The sequence below is a fragment of the Podarcis gaigeae genome, assembly GCF_964106915.1.
Source record: "Podarcis gaigeae genome assembly, chromosome: 6".
Taxonomy (NCBI): domain Eukaryota; kingdom Metazoa; phylum Chordata; class Lepidosauria; order Squamata; family Lacertidae; genus Podarcis; species Podarcis gaigeae.
In genome coordinates, this window is record NC_139682.1 from 96,021,088 (window position 1) to 96,044,279 (window position 23,192).

The 23,192-nt window shown below is 44.0% G+C and overlaps 1 protein-coding gene across 4 annotated transcripts in view; it reads right to left on the bottom strand.

Annotated features, from left to right (window-relative positions):
- Positions 1–23,192, bottom strand: part of RABGAP1L (RAB GTPase activating protein 1 like) — a 148,531-nt gene that overhangs the window by 71,346 nt on the left and 53,993 nt on the right. For all 4 annotated transcript variants that reach the window (XM_083743811.1, XM_083743812.1, XM_083743814.1 and 1 more), the window contains exon 15: positions 3,930–4,043. In XM_083743811.1, coding sequence (XP_083599937.1) covers positions 3,930–4,043 — 114 coding nt within the window. The remainder of the gene's footprint in view (positions 1–3,929; positions 4,044–23,192) is intronic.

The window sequence follows — 23,192 nt, forward strand, 5'->3', positions numbered from 1 at the left end:
CAGTTGGTTCCTTACCTTTCTCGCCCCGACCTGGCCACAGTGATCCATGCGATGGTCACCTCCAGGCTTGATTACTGTAATTCGCTCTATGCAGGGCTGCCCTTGAGGCTGACCCAGAAACTCCAGTGGGTGCAGAATGCCGCAGCGAGACTCCTTACGGGGTCCTTGCTGCGGGATCACATTCATCCAGTGCTTTACCAGCTGCACTGGCTCCCGGTGGAGTACAGAGTCAGATTTAAGGTGCTGGTTTTGACCTTTAAAGCCCCATGCGGTCTAGGACCCTCATACCTACGGGTCCGCCTCTCCCAGTATGGCCCACGGAGGACCTTGAGGTCCATAAATAACAACACTTTGGAAGTCCCGAGCCCCAAGGAGGTCAGATTGGCCTCAACCAGGGCCAGGGCCTTTTCAGCTCTGGCCCTGGCCTGGTGGAACACCCTACTGCAGGGACCCTCTCAACTCTAACTGGAGATGCTGGGGATCAAATCTGGTGCTCTGCCATTGAGCTATGATCCTCCCCCACCTGCTTTAGTGTTGAGGGTCCCACAGAACTTTGCATCTGCCTAATCCAGACATTTAGGAGACATTGTGAAAGTGCTGCTGAAGGCAGCCAACTAACCAAGTTGAGACTGACAAAACTAAAAATAATTCCAACAGATACTGCCCGGCAGGCACAACTGCAGCAGGTTGAGGTTAGGTCCCATTTTCCAAGGGAGACTGCTTTGCAGTCACATATTGGCACAGGAAATAACCACAGGGTAGTCCCTGCAGGAGCTCATTATGTAACTTAGCCCCCTATACAAATGAGCAGCAGCTTTCTAGCAGACATGTAACAATGAAATAATTTCCAATTATAACTTCAATTTAAAATGCACTTTCCTTTCAAAGCCACCCAGCCTCTTGAAACAGGGCTGCTTAAGGCTGATATGAAACATTCTGCATTTAGAAGAATATCAATGCAGAGCAGGACAGAGGACAGGCGTACACTTGGCAATCCTAACTGGGATCCTAACCCTTATCAATATATGTGAAAAGTGCAATCAATGCATCGGAGTGAATTTTGTAGGTCACTAGATTTCTAAAGCTGTGCTGATATAGATGACAATACCTATATAAACCAAAAGCCAAATACTGCATCAGTAGTAGCTTGAGCATGTGTTTTCAAAGACAAAAGTTTAACAGTTACATTAAGTGTACAGGTACAAGACCCAATACATTTGCTCAACTCATAGCAGAGGAGCAGCCCAGCAAAGAACTGGAGTGTGAAAAAGGGGGAAGAGGTTTACATTGCAACTAAGGGTAGAGTAAGCGCCTCATTCAATGGCTTTTCAATCTTACACCCTGCTTTCAAAATGTATTTAAAACTCTTTGTTGAAAAATAGAGAAGAGATTATCTGTTTTGTTCTTTTGACAGAGTATTAACCTGGACAAGCTGGTACTGTATATGGAGTCTACCAAAACATATTAAATTCTACTCATTAAAATCACAGCAGTTGTTTCTCTGATAAACACAACTTGCTTTAACTTGAAAATGTGAAACAACAACATCCCTCAAATTAAATTGTGCATTGCTGTCACAGCAATCCAAGAGCTAAGATGAGGACTTTTACCAATTATTTTGATTCCCTGTAGTAAAACACCTTTGAATATACATGCAAGCAAAAAGTAGGTCACCAGTATTATTCCACAATGTATCAAATCCTAGAAAATTAATCTGTTTATATGATGGGGAAAGGAAATGCTTGAAAAAATAGTTATTACCAAACATCTGACTTGGCCAGTTCCCTTCTGGGAAGCCCTTTGCAATTGTTATTTTCTCAGTAACTACCTTAAATCTTTCATGTTCTATCTCTAGGTCCCATCCTTATAAATGAAAAAGATCATATACAGAAGTTGAGGCTATACCAAAAATTTGTCAGATAATAAAATGGTTTCTCCATACACACGTCCAGATGTGAGACAAAAAATACAGGAGATTCCCCACTTACGAGGGGTTTACATTCTGGCCTTTGTGTGCAGAAGCGAAATGTGTAAGTGAGAAACTTCATTTTTTAGTGGCTTTGTTTTCCATTTCCCCCCCCCCCCTCCTGCACTTTCATTTGGAAGGGTAGGAGCGGAACAAGGGCCATCTAAAGGGCAGCAGAGACCCCCTTCCTACTGCCCCTCGCCCTCAATCTCAGCCACGCAGCTGAGTCCGCTGCAAGGAACAGCTTCCCCCCCCCCCATCAGCTGTTGAGCGGGGCAGCATAGCAGCAGAGAGAGCTCCTGAACACCATTTGGGGGTCTGCGTCGGAAACCTTTTTCACTATTAGTTTTAGAAGTATAATGAGTTTTCTCCCCAGAAGAGGATTCAGAAGTTATGTGACCCCAGAGAAGCTGGGAAAGTTGTACAGATGAGACCTGCTGCAAAGCAGCTTTCTTGCCTCTCAGCTGATGAGCACAGTAGTGCAGCAGCAGCAGCAGCAGGGGGCCCCACACACCTTTTTCAAGCCAGCACCAGAGCCCTGCTCCTTCATAATCTACAGAAAAATTCTTCCGGACTCCGGGGAGGGTCACAAGGACTCTCCAGTTCTCTTCTGCCATTTCCAGGTTTGAATTGAATTATTTCGTAGCACAGCGCATAAGGGGTGCGTGTATGTCTGTACTGCATTCCAGTGATGAGGTATTAGATGCCAATGTGCAGTATAACAATTAACAGTCCCAGAGCTGATTAAATTCAGTTTGGATAGACCATAATAGAATGATAGAATATGGACCTAATGATTTAGATACAATGTAGTGAACAATGTATTATAGCAGGATTGTTAATCCTTCAACTTCCCCAATTTGATCAATAATCCTCTCCTAAACAGCAAATTTGTGGCAAAACAAGTTTGTTCTAATCCAATCTTTTGTTGGTTTGTTGGTTGGTTGGTTGGTTGGTTTGGTCTTCAGCCCATAATATTCTTACAACAATCCAAAGAATGTAACTATTAATATCTCTTAATATTTAGGCAGATATAAATAAAATAGTAAAGGTAAAGGGACCCCTGACCATTAGGTCCAGTCGTGGCCGACTCTGGGGTTGCGCTCATCTTGCTCTACAGGCCGAGGGAGCGAGCTTCCAGCTTCCAGGTCATGTGGCCAGCATGACTAAGCTGCTTCTGGCGAACCAGAGCAGTGCACAGAAACGCCGTTTACCTTCCCGCCGGAGCGCTACCTATTTATCTACTTGCACTTTGACATGCTTTCGAACTGCTAGGTTGGCAGGAGCAGGGACCGAGCAAAGGGAGATCACCCCATTGCGGGGATTTGAACCGCCGACCTTCTGATCGGCAAGTCCTAGGCTCTGTGGTTTAACCCACAGCGCCACCCGCATCCCTATAAATAAAATAAAAGGAGGCAAAGCATACTGCCAAGAAGATGGTTGAAGAGAACCTACAGCCAACAAATGGACCTTGCTCCCTTTATGTCAAGCCTCTTGTGTTGTTACTGGGTGGTGGATAATGCCTGAATTATTTAAATAAAAATATCCTAATCTACTGATATAGGTGTTGTAAAATACCATTGAGCAAATTAAATAATGAATCACTGATTAGCTAAAATTGGCCCTTTGAATGATAAAGTAACCTATTTTTTCTTGCAGCACAAAAATATTATACTGCAGCTGACAATTCTCACAGTACCATCACAGAATCACAAATCACAAAAAACCACCAATGTGCCACAGAATTACAAAATATTAAAACATTCAGTTACTATGGATGTTTGTATGCGATGCCAATAAAAGGTTTGATGACGATGAGAAAACATTCAGAAATGGCATTTAGAATAATATATGGAAACTGTGTTAATATATGGAAGCTATTAAGACGTGTGCAAAATGTACTGATCATTGGGAGTGGGAGCTAGGACTTTTCAATGCAAATTACATACAAATCTGGCCGTACCTTACAGATCTTATATAGAGATTCCTGCCCATCTCCTCCTGTATCTTTAAAATATTCATGAGCTGGGAATGTACGATGAATGTCTCGTGTAATGACACTCTCCTGGGATGAGTCCTGTGAAGAAAGGGAGAAAATAGCATATGCAAACTACACTTAAAATGAGGAAACCAAGATACTTCAACACAGAATGAAAACATATACAGTACTTGACAGATTATAACACTACCAGAAGGCTTACCTCAATTGCAGGATGGAATCCAGAACATGTACCCCATCTTAAGATTTGCAGGAAATTATTAGTCATTTAATAGGGCAGCAGTAGTAACTGCTTCATACATCCGCAAAACAAAACAATTAGTTTTTCCAGTTTGATGATACATTTTGGAGGAAGCCATGGTGGCCCTTGGCGGGGGGGGGGGGGATTACTGACTATAATGCCATCTCTTGATATAAGCAAATATGTCCCACCACTGCTGCCACGTATAGGAAAACAGATCCCTTTGTCCAATTTGCACAAACACACCAGTTTAGGTATTTGCGTGTCTTTCATTTTTATATTTCAGGGTCTATGAAACCCACTCTCCAAACTTCCCATGAAGGGGGCACAAAAAGGGGCCTCAGATGATGATTGCAGGGTCCAGGTTAGTTCACGTGGGGAGAGGTGGTCCTTGAGGTACTAGTGTCCATATCCACATAAAGATTTATAGATCAAATCAGCACTTTGAAAAGATTCTGGAAACAAACTGGTAAGCACTGCAGACGTGCCAGATTTGGAGTTATATGTACTGACTGTCCTCTGATTTTTTTGACTGCAAATTGGTATAAGTGTCCTCAGCGCCTTGCTCTCATGGAAAGATTAACACATGATATGCGGAAAGCAAGGGGCTGAACTACATCTAATCATGTTGACACCGTATGGTTTCTGCTCATTATTTTCATAAATGTTTCTCTTGGGAGCTCACAACTTCTAACTACCCAAGCTGAGTTTTAGAGGGGCATTATCATATAGTTGCTTTACTTATTGTTTATCTGATTTCAATGCTTATTACTTTTCTCCAATCATATGCAATTGTAACAATGAAACATGAGAGATCTGTAACTGTTTGATTTGCTATTGTTAATCTTTATAGTACTTCAATTTATAAAATAAAAATTCTTAATATAAATAAATAAACAAAAAACCCAGCACAATGCATCAAGCCCAGAAATGTATTGGTAGCCAGTGCAATCAGTACGTTCAGACCACCCTGCTCTGGTAGTAGTCCAGTCTAGAGGTCACCAGAGCAAGGGCAACAGATGTTCGGCTGTCCTCACCCATCAGTCGAAGCTGTTGAGCACCTGTTGAGACCCCCCAGTAGAGGGCCCACTACGAATCCCTGGACCCACTGATGCTCCTCCTCTGTGTTGCTGCTGCCTGTCCACTCTTAGGAGCATAGGAACCTGCCTTAAACTGAATCCAGATCAGTACTGTCTGCACAAACTGGCATTGGATACCTGGGGTTTCAGATCGGGCTCTCTCCCTGACCTACCTTTAGATCTCAGGGATTGAACCTGGGACTAAACTATGTGAGAGAGAAAGGATAAGGAGCAGTGATCTCTGCACACCATGATTTTACCCATCATTACTAAAAACCTGCACCAAAACATATTAAAAAGGAATATTTTACAATAGATTGATTACATGTTAATAAAAAACAAAGCAAAACATTAAAATAAATATAAATTTACTATCGTGGACTTGTTGGATGCAAAGAAATCGTGGAAGAAGCCAGCTGGGGAACATGGATGCAGCCAAATCAAAATCAATACAAATGAATACAAATTTGAGGTTCTGCCCCACCCCAACAAAAGCCTGCCCCCCCCCCCAAAAAAAAATCCTGGCTATTCCCAGGCTGGGGAACCAGCAAGGGAAGAAGCCTAAGAGCCCAGGGATTGGTGGTGGGACAATGACGAGTGGTCAGAGGGAGAAGACTATGAAAAGGAGGTGTCGGAATCTGAAGAGGTAACGGAGCAGGTGGAGTCTGTGGCAGAGACAAGCCCAGAAGCAGAAGAGAAGGGAGGCCACGAGGCAGAGACTGATTCTGGCATGTGAAGAGGCATGGGAGTCTACCTTGCCCCCGGGTCTTCCAGAACCAGGAGAGGCATGAAGACAGAGGAAGAGAAATTAGCTTCACGCAGGTAAAGTCTCAGATTACTTGGGGGAAACTCTGGAAAGGAGAGGAGGCAGGGACCCTGAGTCTCAGCAACTGCATCATGGGGGCAAGACCTGCCAGAAATGAGTTGCTGTGCTCATTCGGTATAATACTCCTGTGCAGATCCTGTTTTTGCTAATAAAGAGTTAACACCAATTTGCTCTCTGTGATTTACTGCTGGCCCTCTCCTGTCATCTACATATTTTCATTCAATCATAGTTATACCACATAAAATGAATACCAACAAGTCCACAGAAGGCTGTGCTGATTGCAGATCTTAAATACTCTATGACAGGGATGTCCAACCGGTCGACCACGATAGACAGGTTGATCCCCGGGTGATAGCAGTCGATCACAGGCTCAGTCTCCTCCACAGTGGAAAAAGAGCATCCACGCGAATGCTTTCCTGACCTGGAGAGAGTCAGTCCTCGCTCGGCCGCCAGCCCTGGTGCCCTGCTACTTCTGCATTTTGGAAGCCCCTGCCAGCAGGCTGCAGCAAGTTCACTCCGGCAGGAGGCTTTGCGGATCCCCCACCATACTGGTCTACCCATGCAATCGTGTGGCAGTAGACCGTTCCTGGTGCCCATCCTCTGCTTCCCTGCAGTGGCCTGACCAGAGGGTAGCACATAATGGGAGCATTGCTGGGGACGAAGGTCCACCTAAGGTCCACCTAAACACCATGTTGTAGGGGATGCAAGAGCGGTGGAGTCTTTATTTTGCTATCAACTTATGGCATGCCCCCCCCCAAAAAGAGCAGATGAGCTATGTGTGTCCCCCCCCCCCAAAAAAATGGGTAGATCACTGCCAGTTTTTCCTCCCCGGGAGCAGATCACAGTCTCTTGGGAGTTGGACATCCCTGCTCTATGAAATAAGTGCAATAGGCAACAGATGGTATAAATCCCTTAGTCAAAACTAATGAAGTTGAACTTTTGTGCCATGCTAATTAACAGAATACATTCTGTTTTCCCTTCAGTTTGAAAAGTGTCACAAACCATGAAGACATTACTCAATTAGCAAAAAGAGATATTGTAATATGATACACAGCGCTTGTGGCCATGATGGCTAAGATCTACCTCCACTGCTGGAAGCAGAATGCCTCTGAATGCCAGTTACTGGGAAATCACAGGTAGGGAAAGGGCTATTGCACAGAAGTCCTGCCTACAGGCACCTGGCTGGCCAATAGGAGAACAGAAAGCTGGACTAGATTTGGTCTAACTCAGGAGGGCCCCTCTTAACTGCCAACTTTAGCTAGCAGGACATAAGCAGTGCACCTGTGCAGGCCTTGGCCCAGCAAGATGAATAGGAAGAGCCAGATTTGTTTGCTTGCTTGCTTGCAACCACCCATCAGCCATGTGTTTTCCCTCTGATATCATCTGGTACCCAAATCTGATGTCATCACATCTGCTATAAGGCCCCTCTCTAGTTTGGATCACATTAGGAGCTGTGCAAATGGCACCAGAACAGTAGCACAGCGTGATGTAATGGTTAGAGTGTTGAAGTAAGACCAGGAAGACACAGATTTGAATCACCATTCTGCTGTGGGTCAGTTACTGCCTCTCAGCATAACCTACTTTGCAGGTTGCTTTGAGGATAAAATCAGGAAGAGAACCTCACATGCTATCTCAGGCCACGTGGAAGAGAGGTGGGGCATAAATACACAGGCATCCCAGCCCCCACTTACTTGGGGGTTACATTCCAGGCCCCCATGAACATAAGCAAAAATTATGCAAGGGGAGGAGCACCCTCTAAAAAGCCTCTAAATGCCCATTTCTTCCTGCTCTCCAGCACTCTCTCCGACTCATGGGGACAGCTCCCCCCCATCAAGTAAAACAATAGAAATACTTAACTGACCAATTACGTCAGTTCTGCCCCCCCTAACAAAAGTCCTGCCAAACCCCCCAACAAAAATCCTAGCTATGCACATGCTCCCACTCTCTCTTCAACTAGAGTTGAAACTCTGAGGGTGGCTGGGGACTGGAGCACTGGTGGAAAAGCAATGGCGGCAGCAGTGCTATGGCACACACCAGCTGCTAGGCAACTGGTGTGAACAGAAACAAAATAACAACATGGTAGAGGATTTTTCACCTGCCTTGGAAGCCCAATTTTTGCTTCAAAACTTTTGAGGGTAAGAAAGAAACCTGGTACAGCACTAAAAACTGATTATACAATGTGTCAGAACTTGGGAGAGCAGCTTTGCTTCTTGCATCCCACCCAAATTACATCCATGAATGGAAAGACAGAAATCCCTAATTCTGCATTTTGAAATCATCCTGAAATCTGCATGCTGTACTGCAATTAAAATTCAGTGTGCATAAGTTGCTCTGGTAGAAGAACCTCCACAGAATACATTCCTCAAGCTCAATCCCGAATAGTGCCGCCATGCTAAACCTGAATGGCTCACAGAAGCAGAGCGGAGGAGCCAGAAGATGGTGGCCGCCCCCTCTGCCAGAAAAAAAGCAGCAGCTCACATATACTTTCAATCCTCAGAAAAGCTGAGATAAGAAAACTGGAAAAGTTATTTGGGCAGCTCCATCCTTCTCATCTCCTTAGCAACTGAAAACATCTCCAATAACCATTTCAGCAGCACTTGCCTCAGGATGATTGGTATGAGCTAGAAATAGCACATTCCGCCATCTGCTTTTGTATTCCAGGGCTAGCAGTCTTCACACTTTGCCGGTACTATGCCTCATCAACATCCAGCAGCCAATAGTGCAATACACCAATAGTAAGGGGGGGGGGAGAATTCTTACAACAATAATTAACAACTGATTTTCATCAGTTAACAAACCCCTACATTGATAGAATATGAACCTTAGAAATCAGATTTAATAACCAGCCTCAAGAAGCAAGTTGGATGACAATATTAGTAGACAATATTTAAAAAAAAAAACACCTGTGGGAATGAAGAAGGGTGGCCAATAAGTGAAAGGCACTGAAAACCCTGGAATATATTATGTATATGCACAGAAATGCATTTTTAAAGGAGGTGGAGGAGGAGGAGTTGGGGGGGGGGAGAGAAGAGAGAGCCTCAAGCTGTGGAAAGAGGAAGGCAGCCAATTCAGCTCAAGTTACTACTAAAATCTTCTGCATGTTTAGAATGCCAACCTCTTGAACACACCCAGTCAATATGATATCCTCCTTTCACTGTTTTTCTCCCAATTTAAGAGAAAATATTATTTATGCCAGGCCACTTTTATTTCATTTTAGAATTATACCCCCTCTTTATGGAGAGAGATCTTTCACAATTCACCAAACTACATTATTATTATTTTTTAAAAAAAATATTCTTCCCGGTTTGATTTGCAAAATGTTTATCTAGTTTCCCTGGATATAGGTAGCTGAAATAAATTTTATTTCCTTTTCAAAAAAGAAAACCCTGTTGCCTACCATCCTCTGACTCACTATTTTTACTCACTAAATTAGACTTCTTGTATTTCCTACACAGCAGCGTTAATATAATTAACATGCCACAGTACACTTGCCATTCTACAGTTTTTTATGAGTTATTTTCAAGCTGACCTGTTTCTTGTCTCTAGATCATTTTCAACTGTTTAGGGTGCATACTCTTCACTGGAATGCTCTGACTATATATTTAGAACAGCAACATAGCTTACATACAAATGCTATGTATGTTCCCTAAACACAGCATCAAAAATGCAGGAAGAAAATATCACTTGAACTAAACCAGGCGTCAGCAAACTTTTTCAGCAGGGGGCCGGTCCACTGTCCCTCAAACCTTAAGGCGGGGGGGGGGGATGAACGAATTCCTATGCACCACAAATAACCCAGAGATGCATTTTAAATAAAAGGGCACATTCTACGCATGTAAAAACACGCTGATTCCTGGACAGTCTGCGGGCCGGATTTAGAAGGCAATTGGGCCTGATCCGGCCCCTGGGCCTTAGTTTGCATACCCATGAACTAAACCATCTTTATACAGTTTGCCACTGCTGGTCTGTACATTTTATGACAGACTCATAACAATTCATTTTACAGAAGTAAAAATGAACAAAATTAAAGGTTACATTAAGTACTGTCCCCCCACTGACAGAATACATCCATCTGTGGAAAAGGATGGAAGGTAACTGTTGATGGTTCCCCCTCCCATTCCTCCACCCCACCCCAGTTCCTTCTCCAAAAATCCAGTATTTTTAGGATTGTAAAAGCCAAACTGCCCAAGAGGTAAAGTCAATGTAGTAACAATCCATCTAAAATTTTCCATCTGAGGTTCCATATGCTTCAAGGCACCTGAGCTACACTCATTAATTAGAATCACAGTCTCACAGTAGAGTTGGAAGAGACCCCCAAGGATCATCTGGTTCAACCGCCTGCAATGCAGGAATTTCGACTAAAACATCCCTGACAGGTGGCCACCCAACCTCTGCTTAAAAACCTCCAAGGAAGGAGAGTCCACCACCTCCCAAGAGAAACAGCTCCACTGTCAAATAGCTCTTACTGTCAGAACGTTCTTCCTGGTGTTTAGTCAGATTCAGAATCTCCTTTCTTATAACTTGAAGTCATTCGGTTCAGGTTCTAGCCTCCGGAGCAGGAGAAAACTCCATTAGAGAAACAAAAAGACTGAAGCAAGCCGAATTATCCTTTGGAAATAGTAATCCAGGCATAGGCAAACTCAGCCCTCCAGATGTTTTGGGACTACAACTCCCATCATCCCTAGCTAACAGGACCAGTGGTCAGGGATGATGGGCGTTGCAGTCTCAAAACATCTGGAGGGCCGTGTTTGCCTATGCCTGTAGTAATCACTTCCTCTCCTCCCCACCCCAGAACAAGGCTGCAAGCTACCTTCTCCAACTTGCACTCATTATAAGGGGATGTGAGCCTCCAGTTGTTTACATGTTATTAGGAACATGAAGCTTGCATTCTTCATCTCCCTGTGTTAATGAACAGCCTGGTCCTCTTGTGAGTGGTGGTTCTGGAGATCTCCTCCATCAGGGCAAGGGGGCAAAGAATGTGATCACACTGTAAGGGTGGCTGTTGCTGCTCTTTTATTGGCTAAATCAGACAGTGCTTTCCTGCAGCCTTCCCTACTGCAGGGGAAATGTAAGTGGTGCATTTCAGAACCCTTGGCACTTCCCTACCACAGGCTAGCTGGCGTGATGTACCTAAGCTTCCTTGGTGGCAGAGCATGTAAGTAATTATAGCAAGACCACAACTTGAGCACATTTAATTTGTGTGCATTCAGCTTCATGCACATGGCAAAAATTTAAAAAGGGGGTGGGAAGGGTTCTGGGGTAAATGACTTTGGCAATCCCATCGACCATCGAACCCAATGGGTTTTGATTATACACAATTTTGGCTTTAAGCATGATCCCCAGAACAAAACCCCTGTGTAAGTTCTGGGCTTACTGTATATCTCTTCTTTTCCTACACTTTCTCCCAAAGGAGCCAAGAACCAAATCTTGTTTCTAGCACAGGGTAACTTACATATGTTAAGCAGCACAATTTCCATAGGGTTTATAAGAACATAGTTCCTGTAATGGATGTGCCTATGTGTAGAGTAGTTAAAGAGCAGCACAGGGGGAAAGTATTTATCATTATTATTCACGCCTTAATTACCTTTCTCCCACGCCATCTGAGGCCCGCTATTTTTAAAGAACTACTCTCTACAGTAATGCTGTAATTATCTTCCCCCAAAATAGATTGTCCTCATCACTGCTCACACAGCTCTGCATATTTTAAAATTACCAATATATCTCTATGGAGACCTCATTATTATATTTATCTCACATAAGTGAGCTCAAATAAACACACACATATACATAATTTTAGAGTGTATGATGCTGGAAGGACTAAGTAATCAGGATCATCAATTTACATAATAAAATGTTTCTGAAAGTCAGTAAAATGATTTGCCATATATGGAATGAACAAATAGTAGAGCAACCCCACAGATGAAGCTTGCATATAGTAATGCTCTGATGTGAGTTCATTTCCGGGCTAGAAAACACACAGAAAATATTTGATACAAGGTGTGGCTTTCAATTCCCCTATGTCAAGACCTTCCAAGGAAGATTACTCGGTGATCCCGCCAAGTGGTGTTCACAGGATGGTGTTTATCCTTATTCTGTTTTTAAATTACTTAAAATATCCACAAGATCCACTGTAGGCTCTTCCACACAAACACTTTATATTAAAAAAAAAAACACCTGCTTTCTTTATCCCTTTACAGTTCAACTGCCACCATTTATTTCCATTCAATACCTTTATTCACCTTTTCATTCCTTGTACCCAGTAGCTGGCTGTAGCCATAGGATACACTGACCAAAAGACTAGTGCTTAGAAATCAAACCAAAATAATTTATTGCTGTTTATTTATAACTGGTGGCCTGTTATCTAGCATTACTTGGGAATTCTAAAAAGTCACTGCAGTTTTGAAATCAGTGGTTAAAATATTACTAGAACCTGTGCTGAAAATCTTTGCCAGAGAAGTGGTTTCCCAGATGCTCCGTGGAGTAGCGATATGGGGCATGGACCCAAATGCTAACAAAGCCTTGGAAATAGTGCAGAACAAATTCCTCAGGAAAGTGCTCTCGCTCCCCAATGGGACCCCAGCTGCTCTTCTTCGTGCTGAAGCTGACGTGACAACAATACAGGCTAGAATTGATTACCTGTGCCTAAATTATGTGAAAAGAATTCAATCTCTTTTGGAGGAGAGATTCCCCGCTATATCTTACACAGAACGGGAACAGACCAAATGCTGGAAGGTTGGTATCCAACGCCTCTTGTCCCAATATCAATTACAAGATCTTCAGGTGAGCATGAAGATGGATAAGAGGCACTTAAGAGACTGTCTCTTTAGGTCCGATGCAGAAAGGGATCTAACCGTGACTGCTTCTACCAAGAGCTCACCATGGTTCCTACTTACCAAACGGAGCATGCCTGAGCCAGATACCTGACAAAGCTCCCACTTGCCGTACTAAGAATAGCTTTTACAGAACTACGACTCCAATTGATGCCCTCGGCGGTGTTGGATGGACGGTATGGCAAAGAACATTACGAAGAAAGACTCTGTCTGTGTGGATAACCCTGCATCAAGGACCTGTGCCATTATTTATTGCAGTGCCCATTATATATAGACCCAAGAGACCGATTTATAAAACCCCTGTTTACGAATGGAACACATTTGAATAGGGTGGAAAGGGTGAAATGGCAACACCGACGACTTTGTTACTTATAAAGTCGCACTCTATGCACTGGCAGCTAAGATCAGGGGGAAGGAACTAGACAAAATAGCGGTCAACTGCAAAGGGGATTCGGATATTTAATTTGGCACATCTTACCTGAGAATCTTCTGCTATTCTATTCTATTTAATGCAACAAATAATTTTAGTAGCCGTGACCGTGGTTTTATTGTATGTCTGTGCCTGATTATTTTTATGGTTATTGTTGTTTGTTTGTTTTTTGTTCTCCTTCTGAATGATGCCATGGCCTATGGCTAGTGCAATAAAAAGTTTAATTGGAAATTAGTTAAAATGTTGCACTTCTGAAAGATTCAGTCTGCCATCTTGATTCGGAATGGAGTCCAATTGTATCCAAACAGACAAAAACCCGCTCTTTGCTCTCAGGAACCATTATACAAAATTTTGTTTTGATACCTTAAGTGGTGTCCAAATGCACTGTAAACTCTCTCACACACACTTTCCTTTATGCATAAAAATGCATAAGTACTGCCACATCAGAATCCTCAATCTGCATGAAGTCAGAGCATAACCCTCCCTGGAGGATTTGTAGTGCTTCACCACAATCCTAGATTTGCACGAAGTCAGGTTGAGGGAGTTGAACAAAAGTTGTATAACATGGCATGGGAATGAGAAGGGACACTGAGAGGAAAATGGCAGTTCTAAACAAAGGCACCCACAATGCACTGCATTCCTGGTACCCTATGTTGTCTTCAGCATGAAGTTCCAGATTCAAGATAGTAATTAGAAGAGATATTCTAACAACAAGCAAACACCCATATATGCCCAACACACAGCAAGTGAACTTAACTGTTTCTGGCAGGCTTGCTCTTAAGATTCTATTCATCTTCACAGTAACATGAACAGCATGGAGTTTGCGCACAAAGGGGCTGGCTGCAGATAAGGAGAAAGGAGGAGGGGTGGAAGTGGGAGTGGTGGACTGTAGGCAAGGAAGAGTTGAAAAAAGGAGGAGGTGGAGAAAAGGGGGTGAAAGTGATAATGGCTGATGCGTGCAGAAGAGAAGAGAAAAGAAGGCATACAAATGGGGGTGATCTGTGTGAGAGTTGGGAAAAGGAGGAGGGTGGAGGAAAAAAGGAAGGTGAAAATGCGGGTGCAAAGGGAGTTGCAATGGGGTTGAAGAAAGCAGAGGCATGAAAAGGTTTGAAGAATAGGAAGGGATGGCGGCTTAGTAGTTGCAAGGAGGAGCAAGATGCAGGAGACTCCATGGGGTGATTGCACAAAAGGAGGGGAAGGAGGCATGAACATGGGGAGGGAGAGGTGAAAACAGGTGTGCAAAGCGGGGCTGCAGAGTAGAAAAGAAGTATCTTCAGAAATGGGGCTGGGGAAGGTGAAAAACAAGCTTAGTACAGTGGTACCTCTGGATGCGAACGGGATCTGTTCCGGAGCCCCGTTCGCATCCTGAAGCAAACGCAACCCGCATCTGCGTGTGTGCGGGTCGCAATTCACCGCTTCCGTGCATGCGTGTGACGTCCTTTTGAGTGTCTGCGAATGCGCAGGCATCAAAACCCGGAAGTAACGCATCCCATTACTTCCAGGTCGCTGCGGAGCGCAACCCAAAAACGCTCGACCCAAAGCTACTTCAACCCAAGGTATGACTGTAGTTGCGTGGGATGTTAAAGTGAGGGGAATGGCAAGGGGTTGGTGAATGGTGGAAACAGGCACACAGACCCTATATAACAAATTTAATTACATACAAGTGGTATAATAATAATTGGGTTGGCAGTTGCTACCAGCTGTTACTATCACGTACTTTTAAGGTGATGCTACATAACATAAATGGTGACTTTGTTGCTTTAAGCAAGTTTCTATGAACTTGTTTTAGTTCTAATCCCTATAAAAATCCATAAACCAATTCCCCTTCCTAGCTTCACCACAGTTAATTCACAGGCTTCTTCAGAGGAAGGTCTCCTAATGCAGTGTTTCCCAACCTTTTTTGGGCAAAGGCACACTTGTTTAATGAAAAAAATCTCGAGGCACACCACCATTAGAAAATGTTTAAAAAATTAACTCTGTGCCTATATTGACTATATATAAAGTAACTCTCTTTAATAGGCATCAAATAAACACAAAGAAAGTACCGGTGTTTTATAATTACTTTATTATGAAATAGTAAGTACCGTATTTTTAGGACGCTCCGTCCCATAGGACGCACCTACTTTTGGGGGGGGGGGGAAATAAAGGAAAAAAATTTTTCCTTTATTTCCCCCCCCAAAACCAGGTCGGGGAACAGTAGGATGGCGGTGCTGCGCCTCCCCGCTGTCCCCCGAGCTTGTGGGGCTGGCCCATGTCTGCCTGGCGCGAGGGGCGCTCTGCTTCAGGGCGCCCCGCGCATCGGGCGGCAGGCTACAGTCCGCAGCATGGGGAACCCTCTGTTTCAGGGCGCCCCACGCGCCCCCCCCCGGGTGCGCAAGGCTTGCCAACACGAGCGCGGAGCACGGGGCGTCCTCCGAAGGGCGCCCCGTGCTCTGCGCCGCCCGCAAGCCTTGCGCTCCTGGGGGGAGATCCCCTGGGTGCGCAAGGCTGGCCAACACCAGCGCGGAGCACGGGGCGTCCTCCGAAGGAACGCCGCCATCCCGCTGTCCCCCGACTTGGTTAGAAGGCTGGCGGGGGGAGAAGCCTGCTCCTCCCCGTCGCCAGCCCCGCAAACTCGGGAGACAGCGGGAGAGGCGTAGCGCGCCCACCCGCTGTCTCCCGACATGGTTTAGAGGCTGGCGGAGGGCTTCCTCCTCCCCCAGCCCCGCAAGCTCCCAGAGCTCTGGGTCCCGTTCTGGGGGAGGGGGAAGCTCGGGCTTCCCCCGCCCCAGCCCCGCGTCTCCAGCCGGGAGACGGTCGCGCTTTAGCCCCGTGCGTGCTCTCCCAGCTGGAGAGGTGACGCGCGCCTATGGAGGCTCCTGCCATAGGCGCGCGTCACCTCTCCAGCGGGGAGAGGGTCGCGGGGGGCTGCTTTAGCCCCGTGCGTGCTCTCCCAGCTGGAGAGGTGACGCGCACCTATGGAGGCTCCTGCCATAGGCGCGCGTCACCTCTCCAGCGGGGAGAGGGTCGCGGGGGGCTAAAGCAGCCCGACTCGCCCGCCTCCCTCCCACGGCACACCCGGCAACTTCTCGCGGCACACTAGTGTGCCGCGGAACACCGGTTGGGAAACACTGTCCTAATGGACCAATCTTAAACTGGCCATTTTGGATGTTCTTGCCTTGAATGAAGGGGTTCAACTGTTTAACTGAAACCTCAACTTACATAATCCTCCTTAGCAACTGACAGTTTAAATGGCACTTGAGCAGGCTGTCAGCAGAACTCACAATAAAACTCTCAGGCTCTAAATTGGGAGCATAAAAGGCTAAGGTTTTTTCTTCTTCACCCAGGTAACTATTTTCAAACCAAACTGTGTCATATCATAACATTCTTACTTTTAAAATTTACTGCATAAGAATCTGGGTTTCTCTATACCAGTGGGTCCCCAGATGTTGTTGGACTACAACTCCCATCATCCCTGAGCTCTGGCCTTGCTAGCTAGGGGTGATGGGAGTTGTAGTTCAGCAACATCTGGGGACTCACAGGTTGAGAAAGGCTGCTCTATACCCTTCCAACTGTCCCAGCAAGTGTCAATAGGGACTATCTGAGAAGGTCAGTATGATGGCTGTTACACACTGATCTAGGGCAGCGCAGCTCCAAGAATCACCATTCAGGAACATTCTCTTAAAGCATATGATCATTAGCAATGACTCCATTTAGGGTTTTTTTATTAGTAATTTTTATTAAATTTTCAAATTAAACATCTTTTATGATACCATACATTCATTGACCTCCCTCCCTTTCCAAGGTTCATTTAACTCCATTCTTGCATATTTTAATATACCTGCTTCCAAGGTTCATTTAACTCCATTCTTGCATATTTTAATACACCATTCTTGCATATTTTAATATACCTATCTAATTTAATTCTCCTATCAGTTCAAAATATGTTATACAGTGGACACTCGGGTTGCAAACATGATCCGTGTGGGAGGCACGTTCGCAACCCGCAGCATTCGCAACCCGCAGCACCATGTCTGCGCACACGTGGGTTGTGATTTGGTGCTTCTGCGCATGCGCCAAAACCCAAAAGTAACCCGTTCCGGTACTTCCGGGTTCGGCGTGGTGTGCAACCCAAAAACACGGAACCTGAAGCGTCTGTAACCCGAGGTATGACTGTACTTTTTAATTCCTTTAATACAGCCAGCGTTTTTATTTTTATTATACAATTATTTTCAATATACTCAACAAAACATTTCCACTCCTCTTTTAATACCTGTTCTTCTTGTTCTCTTATTCTACTTCTTAGGTCTGCTAATTCTGCATATTCTATCAACTTAAACTGCCAATCCTACTTACTAGGGACCTCTCTCACTTTTCATTTTTGGGCTAACAAGATCTGAGCCACTGTTGTTGCGTACATGAATAAGTTCTTCTGACTCCTGGGAACTTCTGTCTGAACAATTCCTAACAGAGATGCCTCTAGGGGTTTTTTAGGAAAGTTGTTTTAAACACCTTTTTCATCTCAGTGGATATCATTTCCCAATAAGCAATCACTCCATTTGGTGGGTGGGTGAGACTGCTGGGCCAATGAGCCTTATCACACGGCGGCAGCAAACTGGTGAGTAGTTCTGACAGCTGAGGAAGTGGCAGGGAGCTTACCAACTTTAGAGATGCAATAAGCTCCCTCTCCTATGGAATCCCTATGTGAGCTGCCCTGTAATCTGTGGATGAAGGGTGGTATGCAAATTTAATAAATAAATACAGTAATACCTCTGCAAACGTCTGCCCCGTCGACCGTCCATTTCGGCGAACATCCGCAGCAAACTCAGAAGTACCGGAACAGGTTACTTCTCGGTTTGCCACATGCGCAGAAGCGCTAAATCGCGCTTCGCGCAGAACAGCACTTTTATGTCAACATCCCTTTCAAGTCAAGTTTCCAAGTCAAGTTTTATTGCGGCAAAAGCCAGTGACACAGAACACCACAAGATCAAACAAAAGGAAATCAACAACAGCATCAAGAAGAAAAAAAAAAGAAAATTATTACACAAGGGAGCTTCGCAGTGTGCCATTCAACAAAAGAGATTTACGCTTCCTGATTGCTAAAGTGCAAAATTTGGCCACCTCATATGATATTGAGCTTGAGGAATCTTCCAGAAGGTATTTTCGTAGAATTTCGGGGGAGGATTCCAAATAATGTTGAAGGGGTATAAATTTTGATAAAAGCGGCAAAATAAGTTGAACTCGTTCTTCACTATAGAATTCGCAAAATAGAAGGATGTGAGTGACAGATTCTACCTTATTAGACATACAGGGGCAGAGACGCGCATGCATTGGTACCCGCGTAAATTTGCCGTACAGCACTGCTGAGGGCATTGTCTCAAAGCGGGCTCTGGAGAAAGCCCATCTATAAGCTTCGTTAGTGATGTTAGTTAAGTAAGGGGCAGCTGAAAAATTAGACCAAGCTTTTAAAGATCTATACGTCTCCGGGAGTAGGGCGTCTTCTTGTTGTAATTCGACATCGTAGAGTCTCTGAGTGATAATTACTTTAGCCTTGTTCAGAGTTCCAATAAGAAGATTTTCAGGGTTTAGGCCAATTTGTTTGATCTTGTTAGTTATTTGCATAAGCCAAGGGGGATAGGGAACTGCAGCCAGGAAGTAAGGTAACAGTCCCTTAGGATTGTAATGGATTTTCAACCAGAGGGATATTGCTTGCTCCCAGACTTTTAATTCCACTCTGGGCAGTCCTGCCTCTTGCCTTAAGACTGCATTAGGTGTACGCTTTGGGGTAGCAAATAATGATCTTAAGAATTTTGATTGTACTGTTTCAAGAGTCTTAAGGTTGGTAGAAGGGCTAATTTGAGAGCCATACAGGAGTTGGGCTAACGATTTTGCCTGGAAAACTTTAAGGGCCATCGGGAGGAAGCCAGCTCCTTTCCTTCTGAATAATCTAAGGATGGCATTTGCACTTCTTCCTGCTGATATAGCTGATGTGGTCAGGTGTGTTGACAATTTGGCATTATAAGAGAAAGTAATGCCTAGGTATTGGAAGATCTTAGTCTGTTCAATGGCGTTTCCCTTTACGCTCCAATTATCTTTCCTGAAGGAGCGGTTAAAATGTACAATTTTGGTTTTGGCAAAGTTAATTGTTAACAGCTCAGTGTTACATTGGTCACTAAACTTTCCTAAGGCACGTTTCAAGCCCACTTTGGTTTGAGAGAGAAGAACAGCGTCATCCGCATACATTAAAACTGGTACTTTTCTGCCGTTAGAGAACACGGGGGGATGGGTTTCGATTTCACGGCAGCATGTGACCAGGGAGTTAACATAGATGTTAAATAAAAATGGGGCTAATAGGCATCCTTGTCTAACTCCTCTTTGGACTGGGATTTCTCTAGAGAGTCTGCCGTCCTGTGTGATTCTTATCTGGAGGGTATTGTTCTCATGAAGCTTAATCATCAGAAGTAATAACCTTCTGTTAATACCCATATTGGTCAATTTGGCCCAGAGCCTACCCCTGGATACAGAATCAAATGCTGCCTTTAGGTCCACAAAGGCCGCATACAATGACTTTTTCCAATGTTTCACATACTTATAAACAAAATAATCTAACACTAAGCAGTGATCAATGGTGGAACGTCCAGATGTAAATCCTGCTTGTTCAATTTCTAGCAAATCATTATGGTCTAACCATTCACACAATTTTAGGCATAGGTGTTTTGTATAAAGTTTGCAGATCACATTCAGAAGACTAATTGGTCTATAATTAGATGGATCAGAGAGGTTGCCCTTTTTAAATATAGGAACAATTATAGCTAGTCCCCAATCTTTAGGGATTTCAGTTGTCTTATTTATATATGAGAATAGATTTGCAAGAACCGGGGCCCACCAGTTTATTTGCGCTTTCAGAAGTTCAGCAACAATGAAATCACTTCCTGGGGCTTTGCCAGATTTCATTTGTAGAATTAACGAAGTGATTTCAGTTTCAGATGTTGGGGGCCATGGTGTATCATTATCTAAAGGGATGTTAAGTAGCGCAGGAGGTCAATGTTCCCTAAACAGCACTTTATAGTGCTCTTCCCATAAATTTGCAGGGATTATTGTGCCCTTGTTAGGAGCTTTGATTTGACTGGAGATAATTTTCCAGAAGCTGGTATTGTCTTTTTCTATTGATGCTTTTATGAGGGCCTGCCAGATGAGAGAGTCTGCGGTTCTTTTTTTGGTTTTTAGTAACTCTTTGTAGTTCTTTTTTTTAAGTTGTAACTCTAATTTAGTAGTAGGGTTAGGATTTTGCTGAAAGACCTTAAAGCATTCCCTGAGTATAAGTTTTGCCTGGGTGCATTCGCGGTCAAACCATTTCTTGTTGGTAGGGAATTCATTGTGGCTAGATCTCCTGAGTCTTGACAATAACGGTTGGAGTTTTCGGATTAGTGTATTATAATGGTCAATTGGGGAGGTCTCTTCAATATCGTTGGAGGTCAGGTCAGCCCAGAGGAGTTGACCTTCCATTGATTGTGTCCAATTGCTAAAGTTGTTATTAACATAAGGGGACCATTTAATTCCGGATCTGCCTATTTGTTGTAAAACATTAGGAACAGATGTCTGTGGGGCGAGCCCACATCTAGAGGGTTCCCAAAATTCAGTCCTTTTAAGATTTAGGGGTAAATGGTCACTTTCGGTTCTTATATCTACAGTAAATTCAATATGTTCATCAAAGAGTTCTTGGGAGACAAGAATGTAGTCAATAACAGAATGTCTTAAGCCTGACCAATAAGTAAATTGGCCAGGGCAGTCTCCCGAGGAGAGGCCGTTTAAAATAACAAGGTTTAACCTAAGTGCCATTAGAAAAAGACATGTACCAGCAAAGTTGGTGACCTGGTCAAGTGAATGACGTCTAAATAGGGGCCAATGTTCACCATTAGCATTTAGGGGACCCATTCCACTTTCGTTGATTAGCTGTTCGTCTGAATGGCCTAATCTTGCATTAAAGTCCCCACCAATAATTAAGGAGGCAGAGGGAAACTTATTTGAGACAAGGAGAATGCAGTCTTCCAGTTCGTTCCAGATGTTTTTAAGATCAGTTTGTTTCATAAGTGGGTGGATATAAACATTGATGCATATGATCTTAAAGTGGGTAGAGAATATTTTGACAGCCAAAATCCATTTTTTATCGATTTTCAATTGGGTAGGGTGGGTTCCTAGGTCTGTCAATACGAAGGTGCTCAAACCACCTGCCGGTCTTCCGCCTTTTGTGCCGATTGAGGCACAGGAGTGGAAAGCAAAATAATTGTGTAGATCAAAAGGATTTTGCATCCAGGTTTCTTGGAGCAGGATGATCTTAAACTGTGAATAGTAGGTTAGAACGTCTTTGTCCATTGTTTTCGATTGCCATCCAGCAACATTCCAGGATAGTAATAGAGGTGGGAGTCATTTTGTCTCTTCAATAGCATCAAGGACTTTCCCGGAGTCGTGGAAGATGCATCCATTGGATGGTAAAGTCTCCGGTAATGTGATTAGGGGCGCCACAGAGATTTCAGCGTGGATTTCAGTTGGGCAGAGTAGGGGTGTGTGCTCTGACGTGACCTGAGGAGTTTCATATCCCGTTTTTCGCTCCAAGTTAGGTGGAGTATTTGCCTCATTTGTGGGCGCTAGGACTTCAGAGTTGCGAAGATAGAGTAGTAACTCATCTAGTCTGTCCATTATCTCTGTTTGTTCGGCTTTTGGCAGATGGGAGAAGGAAATAAGTAACTCCTGCTCCATCGAATTCTCTAGATGAGTAGCCTTTGATAGGAGGGGAGTGGGGGTCTCTGTCCAACTAATTAAGTCTGAGGGTGGAGATGTAGAGCTCGTAGTAGGTGGGGTGCCCTCATTTTTAATTGCTTTCCTTTTAGCTGGAGAGTAGGGTAGAAGAGGGCAAATCTTAGTGTTGATAAAGACTCTTGTGATAAAAATTCCATAGTCAGGGAGCTTCGTAGGGACATCATATAGGTTGGAAACTTTTTAGATTCGAAGGTGAGCAGTATCCTCTGCATGTGTGGCTTGCTGTAAATGTGGACAGTGGATTTCAGATCGATGGAAAGAGGATTTAGGCCCAAAAGTTCAGCTAGATGTCTTCTTGCGACATGTGTGGACGACCAGTTAACAACCTGACCTTTGAAGGGGAGGATAATTAAACAGAGTCTAGTGGCTTGCAGTGAGAGATTATAGGAAGATATGGTGTGTAGTTCTTCCATAGTTTGTTCATTTTCAAATTTGGAGCCAGTCTGCGAAGGTGAGCGCAGTAGGACAGGTGCTCTGAGTGTTGGTTCGGCCCTATCCTCCGGTGAAGCATCTACGGGTCATTAGCTTTTGGGGATACAAAGGATACAACCTTTGATTTCTCTTATATATTTAAAGATATAGTCCACGGTTTTAGCCACTAGGTCTAATGTTGTAGAGTGTTCAAGTAGTAATTCAGAGAGATGGTTTTCTTGTTCTCTGATGCAGTCTTCCGCCTGAATGGGCATAGTTGGAACCCTTTTAGGACCCTTTGGTCTTGTGATGGTGTTGCTTGAGGGGTTAGTGGGTTGTTTAGCAGATAGTTCCTTTGGTGTAGTTTCCTTATCAATTATCTCTGCTAGTGGAGAGAAGCTATTTGAAGTCGGTATATTATAAATGTCCTTTGTTTTTCCATAAAAGAATTCGCTGATTTTAGTTTGCTTAGTGAGGGGCAAACATGTCATTTCCTCTAAGTCCTCAGATTCTCTGCAGCGTTTTCCAACCCCCCTCCTCGCAACAGTGGGGCTGTCAAATTGCTGAGTCATCTCTCTCTTTACCTCACTCTTCTATCTTCCCTAGGTATTTCA